This window comes from Tamandua tetradactyla, chromosome X (genome assembly GCF_023851605.1).
Source record: "Tamandua tetradactyla isolate mTamTet1 chromosome X, mTamTet1.pri, whole genome shotgun sequence".
Lineage (NCBI taxonomy): Eukaryota > Metazoa > Chordata > Mammalia > Pilosa > Myrmecophagidae > Tamandua > Tamandua tetradactyla.
This window is the reverse complement of record NC_135353.1, coordinates 27,054,256-27,065,109: the sequence shown is the minus strand read 5'-3', so window position 1 is coordinate 27,065,109 and position 10,854 is coordinate 27,054,256. Positions and strand designations below refer to the sequence as shown.

Sequence of the window (10,854 nt, the reverse complement as noted above, 5' to 3'; positions counted from 1 at the left end):
ATGACTAGGTTTTCTAGAGCGGTGCAAGTGTAATCACAGACCTCCTTTGAGCTGTATGAATCATAATTACACTCCCAAGAAAGGTCTGTGGAGTCTCTATCCCTAGGGGATATTTTTTAGTAAGTAAGTGACCTTGATGTTTTATCTTTCAGATATATTCCAGCCTAGAAGTTATGGGCTTGAACATCAGTTATTCTCACAGGCAGGTCTGGTTATCATATGAATTGGAAACATTGTGCAGATTTTAAAAATTAACATCTCTCTTTTTTAGGTTTTTATGAAGATTTTAACATCTTCAAGGCAAAGATGATAGCAACAGTTTTTTTTAAGGTTAATCTTTAATAGTATATTTATTTTGTTTATTGTGTTCTATTAAAGAATTTATCTATTTAGCTCATTGTTTGTTGTTTTTAATAACAAAATAAAGATAGTAACAACCAAAACTTTTAAAATAAGAAATGAACTTAAATTATGGTACAATCATTCTACATATCTATATAAAGCCATGTTGTAGAATAATAGTTAATGATATGAGAAAACGCTAATCATTAAAAACAAAAGGTAAATTACATATCAGTATCATGTGCTCATCCCTAAGCATATTTTGTTTAAAACCAATTTTGTTTAAAAAAAACGTAAATATACAAACATATAGGAATTACTGAAAAGTGGTTATCCCTGGATAATGATGATTGCAATTTTTTCTTTGTGTTTTCCTGTGTTTTGTTAATTGCAAACTAATTGCAAAAATAGTAACCATGTTAAATAAAACAGATGTAACTTGAATTGCTATTTTGTCTTAGGAGAAATGGAACTTGAAAATCAATGAAAGAGACTTTTCCCAGGCACTACCAACATGCTTTTTTCTGACACCACTCAGCTGTCAGATATGACTGTGTGGTGAGTATTAACATGAGGATCTAAGCATTCAATGGCCATTTTCACTTATTTTTTAAGCCTGCTTTTACTATTGTATATGTTTAGAAGTATAGTACATTGTTGAATATTTTAGAATTTGCAAAATAATACCCAAATGGATGCTATTAACTCTACTTCTTTTCTCTTCCATGTATGTGTGATATGAATACATGTCATTAATACATTTTTAGAAGTGTGGTTTTGGCATTAGATTAAAGAGGTATTAGAGAAATATATAATATGCATACTTGAGTAAAAAGTCATCTTCTGTCCATCCCTTCTACCTTGGGTTTTTGTCTTCTTCTGTTAGTCCGAGGGTTTTGTTGAAAAGTGTGCCTAAGAAAGCATGTTTTAATAATGTGAATGAGAAAGACAGTGAATGGGTTTTTTAATTTATTATTACCGTTGGACTTGTACTGCTCCTGTGAAACTGCTCTTCTAACTAGTGCCAGTTCTTTGCCTCAGGTATGTTGCATTTGTTTGTAGACAAAGCAAAGTACACATAGAAATCTCTTAAATTCTGTTATCAGTGAGTGGCATTCTTTTCTGCTAGTATGTCTCCAAATACTTTTGATGGAAACAGCAGTAGTGCTGCATCTTCTTGTAATTCACCAGCTAAAATCAGCACTATCACAAACTTTCCTCTGTCACCTTCTGATGATTCTGGTTATCCATTTATTCTAGTAGGAGAACTTTCAACTGAGTGATTTACCCATCCCAAGACTTTCCCACCAAAGGAGAAGTAAGCAAGCAAGCAAGCAAGCAAACAAGCAAACGAAACCCAAGTTGGATCCACAATAGAGCTATATGATACAATTTAGATTATTTCTTATTTATCTTTTCTTCTTTCTCTAAAATTCTATTTCTCTACAGACTTGCATGTCCAATTCCTGTGTAAACCCTTAAATTCAATGTAGTAATATTTTCAAAGATATTTTCCAAATAAGAACTATGTTGAAGATAAAATCATACATCTTTAAACTGCTAATGTCTAGAAATATGTCACCACTTGATTTTTTTTTAAATAATTGAGAGCTCTGTTCATGGGAATAATAAGTTCTGATGAAATGCAATTGTTCAATTAATTAATAACATAAAATGATTTCTTAAAATTATATACTGAGTGTCCATACTAGTGCTTTTTTTTTTTTGCATGGACAGGCACCGGGAATCGAACCCGGGTCTCCGGCATGGCAGGCGAGAAGTCTGCCTGCTGAGTCACTGTGGCCCGCCTAACACTAGTTCTTTAATGGTGTTTTCAGTAATTGTTCTTTTCCATTTGGTAAGAAAAAGTCTTGGTATTTTCAGTAATTGTTCTTTTCCATTTGGTAAGAAAAAGTCTTGGTATTTTCAGTAATTGTTCTTTTCCATTTGGTAAGAAAAAGTCTTGGTATTTTCAGTAATTGTTCTTTTCCATTTGGTAAGAAAAAGTCACTTATCAAAAGCAATTTTTAGAAATAAGCTAGTTATACTATACTGACCTAAGGATTGGGATGATGGAAAGTTTTGGTAATGGATGTTTGGTGATGGCAACACAACATTGTGAAAGTAATTAACAGCACTGAATTATATATTTGAATGTGGTTAAAGGGGTGATTTTAGGTTGTATATATATGGTACTAGAATTTAAATTTAAAAAATAAACCCATGGAACTGTACAACACAGTGAACCCTAAGTTAAACCATGGACTATAGGGGAGAAATAAGGTAGTTACACCATACTGAGCCAAGGGTTGCCTAATTTGCACATAAATCCTTAGATGTTTAATTTGTTGGAAAGGAGTGGGTAGGGAAAGAAGAAAATGAATAAAAGCAAATTGAATAGCAAGAAAAGATGTAATTGGGGCTTTAGGTAAAAATGTTGAGAAATCATGGTCTTATTCATTTGTGACTTACCTTTTATTCATGATCATGACTACTGATTTGATTGAATAAGACTTAATATGTTAGGACTTTTTGCAAGAAACATGTGCTTCCAGTTGTTCCCTAGGAGTTATAAATGCTTGTTTAAGCCAATTTTCTGTTCAAAAATCCTGAGATTTTTTTTTAACTTTTTATTTTGAAATACCTTCAAACTTACAGGACTGATAGAAAAATAATACAAACCTCATGCTGTTAACTCCCCTACCTCCCCACCTTCAGATACCCAGATCCACCAATTTTGACATTTTGCCACGTTTTTGTCCTATTACTCTAGTTATCCATCTATCTATCCACTATCTATCCAAATAACTGTCTATCAATCCTTTTCCGAAACACGTGAGCGTAGGTTGTATACATCATGCTCCTCGAGCACTTATTACTGTCAGGTGCACATCCTAAGAACAAAGATATCCACTTATGTGATCACCTCCAGTGCATTATCAAATAGTTCAAGAAATCTAACATTGGTATAAAGCTTTACAGTCTACGTTCCAGTTTTTCATACATTCCAGTTTTGTCTCTTTGAGCCTTTTCTCCTCCCTTGTTAGATGCCACCCAGGAACATGTATTGCATTTAATCATCATTGTCTCTTAAGTTTCCCTCTTTTTTTTAAATTGTGGGGACATACATACAACATTAAGTTTCCCATCTCAACCACTCCCTAGCATACCATTCGTTTGCAACTTTGCAACACCCTCACCACCTTCCAGTTTCTTTAGGGATTTTTTTTTGTTAACTTTTTAATTGTATAATATAACATATCTACAAAGCAAAGAAATAAAAAAGCAACAGTTTTCAAAGCACTCTTAAACAAGTAGTTACAGGACAGATCCCAGAGTTTGTCATGGGCTACCATACCATCATCTCAGATTTTTCCTTCTAGCTGCTCCAGAATAGAGGCTATAAGAAATAAATATTTTTTTATCATTACAATCGACTTTTTTTCGTTTTTGTGAAAAATAACATATGTTCAAAACAGCAATAAATTTCAAAGCACAGCACCACAATTAATTGTAGAACATATTTCAGAGTTTGGCATGGGTTACAATTCCACAGTTTTAGGTTTTTACTTCTAGCTGCTCGAAGATATTGGAGACTAAAAGAGATAACAATTTAATGATTCAGCATTCATATTCATTTGTTAAACCCTACCTTCTCTGTATATCTCCACCATCACCTTTGATCTTTCTCCCACTCTTTAGGGGTATTTGGGCTATGGCCATTCTAACTTTCTCATTTTGGATGGGGCTGTCAGTAATATGGGGTAGAGAGATGGAATTACCTGATGTTCTGGAGAGGCTGGGCCCTCTAGATTTTAGGGCTTATCTGTTTATCTATGAATTAGTGAAACTGAATATTTATGAGATGACTGGGATCATAATGGTCTCCTGAAACTGTGAAAGGATGCTACAAATTGACTAAGGACAAGTAAAGCATATATATTACCTTTGTTACTCAGTTTCTTTTTTTGCTGGACGCTTGGTGAACATGTGAGGGCCCCTCATGCAATGACATGTGGTTGCAGTGATGTTCCTTGCTGAAATTGTAGGTCATTGACAGAGACAAAAAGGTCCCTATGCACCATTGACGCTTTAGCAAAACAAAAGTTTTGCAGAATGTTAAGTACAAAAAACAAGGTTGAAGAAAGGGGACAGTGGGAGTGAGTCTACTACTTAGTTGTATAAGAAACTTTTATCAATAAATCTTGGTAATCTTGACTTTCAATACACTTTTCTCAACTCATACCATTTTTTTTCACTCTATTTGGTTAGTTTTGATTATTTTAATTGTACGTCAGAATGCCACAACTCACTACAATATGCTCAGTGTGAAGGATTCCATAGCTGGTTCTCCATTCTGTTGCCTTTTGAATTTGTTGTTGGGAGGATCCATTTCTTGAGTGAGTTTTCTACTTACTGATTTTCAGACCAAAGTGATTGTAACTTTCGCAGGATATTTTGTGGTTGATTTTTTTTTTAAATTATAGTAAGTCACCATCTTGTCATCCTAAGCATGTCAAAGAATTGTCATGTCAGTTTTTCATAGTGAAGGATAATTTTGGAATTTTTATTTTGCTTTTTTCATTTTTCTTAAATTATATTTATCCTGTAACTCATCTGTAAAGTGTGAAAATAAGAGGTGACTGTATTTTACTTAAGTATTTTTATGTCCTCTTATATGTTTAACAGAATGTAATATAATATATATATGTGTGTTAGTTTTCAAATTGTCAATAAAAGGAAGCATGAAAGAGGAAATATATTTTTCAGATACTTTAAAGCATATTTTTAAATCCTTAAATATGTGTTTATGCTGAATTAACTATTTTTATTTTACTTATAATCTCATAAAAGAGATTATAAGTAGGTTCACCTTAGTCATTCACTGAGATTCAACATAAAAAACTCACTACAGTAATAAGTTATGTTCTCAGATCACAATAAAAATTTGACTCTTGCCCTTCCGGCCCGCTCCGGGCCGCTGCGGGCGGTGCTTTGCCCGGGTGCCTTTGTGCGCTCGGTCAACGGCCTCTGCGAGCGCCCACCCGAACGCCTCGGGAGCTGGCGGGCGGCGGCCCTTGCCGGGGACCCTCCAGCGGGCCCAGGGGGACAAAAGTGGCTCTAAATCCATCACATACGCGTTGACACAAGTTAAAGGATTTAATATGAAGCACGGAAGCAGATAATGCCAAATAGCAAGCAGTAGTTGTACACATTTGGTGAGTGGGGCAGCATTTCCTTCCCCCACTGCTGCTGAGATGGCGGAAATTAGTCGAATTCAGTATGAAATGGAATACACCGAAGGTATTAGTCAGCGAATGAGGGTCCCAGAAAAATTAAAGGTAGCACCACCAAATGCTGACATGGAGCAAGGATTCCAAGACGGAGTTCCAAATGCTAGTGTAATAATGCAAGTTCCAGAGAGGATTGTTGTAGCAGGAAATAATGAAGATGTTCCATTTTCAAGACCCGCAGATCTTGACCTTATTCAGTCAACACCCTTTAAACCTCTGGCATTAAAAACACCTCCTCGTGTACTTACCCTAAGTGAAAGACCACTAGATTTTCTGGATTTAGAAAGACGTCCTCCAACCCCTCAAACTGAAGAAGTCCGTGCAGTTGGCAGACTAAAAAGAGAGCGCTCTATGAGTGAAAATGCTGTTCGCCAAAATGGACAACTGGTCAGAAATGATTGCATGTATGGCATTTCAAATATAGATGCATCAATTGAAGGAACTTCAGATGACATGACTGTTGTAGATGCAGCTTCCTTAAGACGACAGATAATCAAACTAAATAGACGTCTACAACTTCTAGAAGAGGAGAACAAAGAACGTGCTAAAAGAGAAATGGTCATGTATTCAATTACTGTAGCATTCTGGCTGCTTAATAGCTGGCTCTGGTTTCGCCGCTAGAGGTAACCTCAGCTTTCAAAAACATTTGTTTCAACAGCTGGAAATATAAAGAATTTGCAAACTTCTACGTTTCTGTCTTTGCATCATATGCCGTTTTATAGTTCATATCCTGAAAAGGTCATTTTTCCAGAAAAGAGGAGGAAGGACCTAGTTTTGCAGAAGTAAAGATATATTCTGCCACTTGGCTATGCTCACTTTTAACCAGTTCTGCAGGAACACCTCCTTAAAAATCTCCCTTTGCATGTTTTGTAAATAGGTGCCAGTTCGTTTTTTATAGGAATTGTTTTTTGCCTCATCAGTTTGCACTACTAATTCTCTGAATGGGAGAGAGTGCATAGAGAATAGGTTTAGAAAAGTACCTGTGAAAGGAGAACAGTTCTTTATTTTGTCCTGTTGCTCAAACAGTGTTAGATTAGATGTTTTGTTAATAGACATTTTTGCATTTGCAACTCAACATTAACACTTATGAAGTCGAAGTCTGATGTCAGATTTAAGGAAAAGAAGCCACCTAATAGTTCATGATCACCTTCATTAAGCATATGTACAGATTAAATTAAAATAGTTCTTAACATTTCAGCAGTTATCTAATATGTATTCAATATGTGCATCCTTATTTTCATTTCAGTTTTGTGGCTGGTTTTCTATAAAATACGTTTTTACTAAGTCCATGTGTGAATGATTTTGAAAACTACAGAATAAGATACAAATGTAGTGTATTTAATAAACTGTCAAACAAAGCAAAAAAAAAAATTTGACTCTTAAAATTTGTAATTTTTAATCACTAAAGTAACCAATCAAGCTTGTAATTTCCAGAATATTCAACAAAACATTTAATGAATATTTTCTGTGGTTAGGGATCTATACCAAAAATTGTAACATATACAAAGATGAATGAGATACTTAATAGCATAAATACAAAAATAACAATGATACAAGGCAGTCTATGATAATATGGCTATATGTATATATAGAAATATATATATATTTCATATAGAAATATGAAAGGATCCCCGAACTGTAAAAATAGGATAGGAAGACAATATTGGAATCATAGAATTGTAGAATTTCAAGTCTTTTTTTTTTTTTTTACTTTTTTATAAAGCAAAGAAAGAAAAAAGCAATAGTTTTCAAAGCACTCTTCAACAAGTAGTTATGAGACAGATCCCAGAGTTTGTCATGGACTACCATACCATCCTCTCAGATTTTTCCTTCTAGCTACTCCAGAATATAGGAGGCTAGAAGGAATAACTAGGATTTTAAAGGTCTTTTAATCCACCTCTCAAAGTAAGAATCCTTTTAAGAATCCTTTTTAACTCAGTTTGAAAATTTGTGGTCATGAACTGACAGTTCATTCTATTGTTGGACAACTCTCACTATAAGAAAGCCCATACATTAAAAAGGGAGGGATGGGTTTAAAGTTTGTACGTAGGTGATGTGTTTCATTGGCTCTTGAGAGTTCAAATGGGCTTTTGAATTAAGATTCTAATTCTGCATTAATCTTTGTCACTGCTCCTTGAATTATTAGTACTTCCACTACCGCATATATTTATTTTGGGGGTGTGTGTGCATGGTCCGGGAGTTGAACCTGGGTCTCCTGCATGGAAGGCGAACATTCTACCACTGAACCATCTGTGCACCCATACAGCATATATTTTATCTCATCTCCTAAATGAATTTTTAAAATTCACCTAGAAGCAACTATATATAAATATCCATGATGAAAATGCATGTATGGTACTTTGGATATCTATGGGGAAAATTAATCACAACTTGCCTGAACGGTTTTAAAATATTTTAGATCTTAAAAGTTGAGTCCGAAAAATCTGTCATACAGGGTAGATTTCACTGCCAGATGGTTGACATTGTGCATTTAGAAAAGGCCAGAGAACTATAGGTGCTCTGGAAAAAAAGGTAAGCTTTGTTTTCCCCCAAATTCCATAATGTCACAAATTGCTTATAATGTGGTTCTTAACCCAAAATTGAGCTTTTGCTAGTGCCTCTAGTGTATAGGTAGAGAGTCATACACCATATAGGAATCTCAGAAACTTGCTCAACTTTCTTAATAGTTGGAGGCTTAATGACCATTGTCTCCCAGAAGAAATTCATTATTTAGGCAGCTATTAACTAAATCCTATAACTTGACCAATAACATGTATATATGAAATTGGAGTTTTCTGTGGCTTGACTGGCAGCAGTGTAAATAGGCAATGTAATTGCTCATGTCAGCCCCCTGGGGAAGTAACCAGATTACCTTATGTTTTAGTTTGCTAAGGCTGCCATAATGCAATACACCAGAGATGGACTGGCTTTTACACAGGGGATTTATTTACTTACAAATGTACAGTCCCTCAGAGGAAAGGCAGCTGGCTTTCCTCTGGCTTTCTCTGTCACATGGGAAGGTACATGGCAACATCTGCTGGCCGTCCCTCCTAGCTTCTGGGTTCAAATGACTTTCCCCAGGTTGATTCCTTTCTGCATTTCCAAACATCTGGGTCTGTGTCAGCTCTGAGCTGAATTGTGCCGGGCTCTGCTGAGCTACTTAGCTGTGCTGAGCTACTTCTCTCTCTTCTGATCCTCCTTCTACGCTTCCCACTAATTAAATTAAACATCATTGGCTGTGGAAGCACTCCCCTTACCCTCCCGCGGAGGTAATCAGCCATAGATGAACTCCACATGCTGATGATTTAAGTCCGCAGCAATCAGACAACTGGGCACCATCACTTGGCCAAATTGACACTTGAGCCTAACTACTACACCTCCTTAGTGCATACAAGAGTCAAGAGACCTGATTTATAGCTCCAGCTCTGCCACCAGCTCTGTGTGACTTTGGGCAGGTCACTTCACCTCTCTGAGCTTCAGGTTCCCCATCCATTAGATAATATTGAACTCAGTATTTGTAACGTCCCTTCTGCCATTTGAAATTCTATCAATTGTATGAAAACATTTGCCTTCTTCGTCTTTGCTAGCACTGACATGAAAGTCATGGCGGCATTAAATTTCAGAACGCTTTAAGAAAAGGTTTGTCAACTTAGAGAGCTTTATACCTAAGATCTTGATACTTTCTGGCCATAAGAAACTCATTTTTCTCAACCTCATCAGTAGTTTCATCTCTCTTCTGAATTATGCATGATTTATGATGAAATATGGAAAGGTAATTTCCCCCTGGTTTCTTGTTTTGTGTGACTAAATGATCCTCTCAGGATTTCCATGTTAATAAGTTTCCACTGACGAAGCACTCATCATAAATTTTTCTCTCTGCTGTAACTACAGCTTGAGACAAATCAAAATAAAGATACACTTGGTATGTATGTTTCCGAGAAGCAAGGGAGAAATGGTGCAAAGTTACAGCAACTATACAGACTCGGACCCAATACACTTTTTGAAGTGCTCAACTAGCACTAAAAAAGCTGACTACCGGCAAAATAACCTTTGCTTTTCCCTCAATAATTTTTATATGGCTATAAGATATGCCATTGAACTTCAATTTAGTTTATTTCTTGGCATGGCTGTTCTACTTGGTAATTTGCCACTGAGAGCACAGCTGAAAAAAGAAACACACTTGAAAGTCACTTAGAGCTGGTCTATGACTTTGTGCTGTGGAAGGAAATACTTTGAAATTACATTATCCAGCAGAGCAACTTAATTATACTTTCCATTTCTCTCTTGCTCTTCTGAGAGGAAGGGTTTGGTTTACTTTCTTAACTAGACTTACATTAAACTACATTACATTAAACTACACAGTTTTGATGTTCTATAGTCCTGTTTTTGGATGATCTTTTCATAAGAGTGGGTCTTTGGAAAGGAGGGTGCTGAGGCCAGCATGTTCAGGCTGTCTTTGGAAGTTCAGCTCCCAATGCCCTTAAACTTGATTTAGAATACATTCTCACACAGCATTTCACCTGTATCATATTAGCAGACATTGAAAAATATTTATAATATACAAGGGTGGTGAGAATATGGGAAAAATAATATTTGAATTAACTATGGTGGATTCCTAATGTCCTTTCTGAAGGACAGTTTGGCCGTGTATCAAAAGTCTTCCAAATGCACACATCTTCCAATCCAGCAACTCTTCTAGAAATCTATCCTTGGGAAAAATATGGGATAAGTACAAAGGATGTTTTTGTGCTATCATTTGTAATTGTGATAAAATTAATTGTGAAAAACCTAATGCCTAACACGAAAGCATTAGTTAAGCCAGCATTTCTCAGGGTATTTTATAAGATGAAATAAGCAAGTGTCCCAAAGAATTAAGGAGGGGGGTGGTCCGTGTCCAAGTGAGTTTGGGAAACTCAGTTAAAGTAAGTTAAACTGGGTTTTTTAAAGTTGTGAAAGCCCAAGAAAAGGGATACAAAGTTTCAGTTTTTGAGGGACATCTTAGGGAATTGATGTTATGTAGAATACTCTTTGGGAACCATTGGTTTAAAGAAATTACAGCACATTTACTCCATGACAATCTCTGCACCCATTAATAGTGATGACGTGGTTTACACTGTATTGTAAAGTTAAAAAGCAGTATGATTGGGCGGGGCAATGTGGCTCAGTGGCAGAGTTCTCGCAGGCAATGCTGGAGACCCGGGTTTGATTTTTTTTGCCC

General features: G+C 35.8%; 1 protein-coding gene across 1 annotated transcript; it reads left to right on the top strand.

Moving 5' to 3' along the window:
- Positions 1-5,306: 5,306 nt before the first annotated feature.
- LOC143671132 (mitochondrial fission factor) lies at positions 5,307-6,324 on the top strand. Its single transcript, XM_077146115.1, has one exon. It carries the CDS (start codon positions 5,601-5,603, stop codon positions 6,255-6,257), a length of 657 nt encoding a protein of 218 aa, XP_077002230.1. The 5' UTR covers positions 5,307-5,600; the 3' UTR covers positions 6,258-6,324.
- The last annotated feature ends 4,530 nt before the right edge of the window (positions 6,325-10,854 follow it).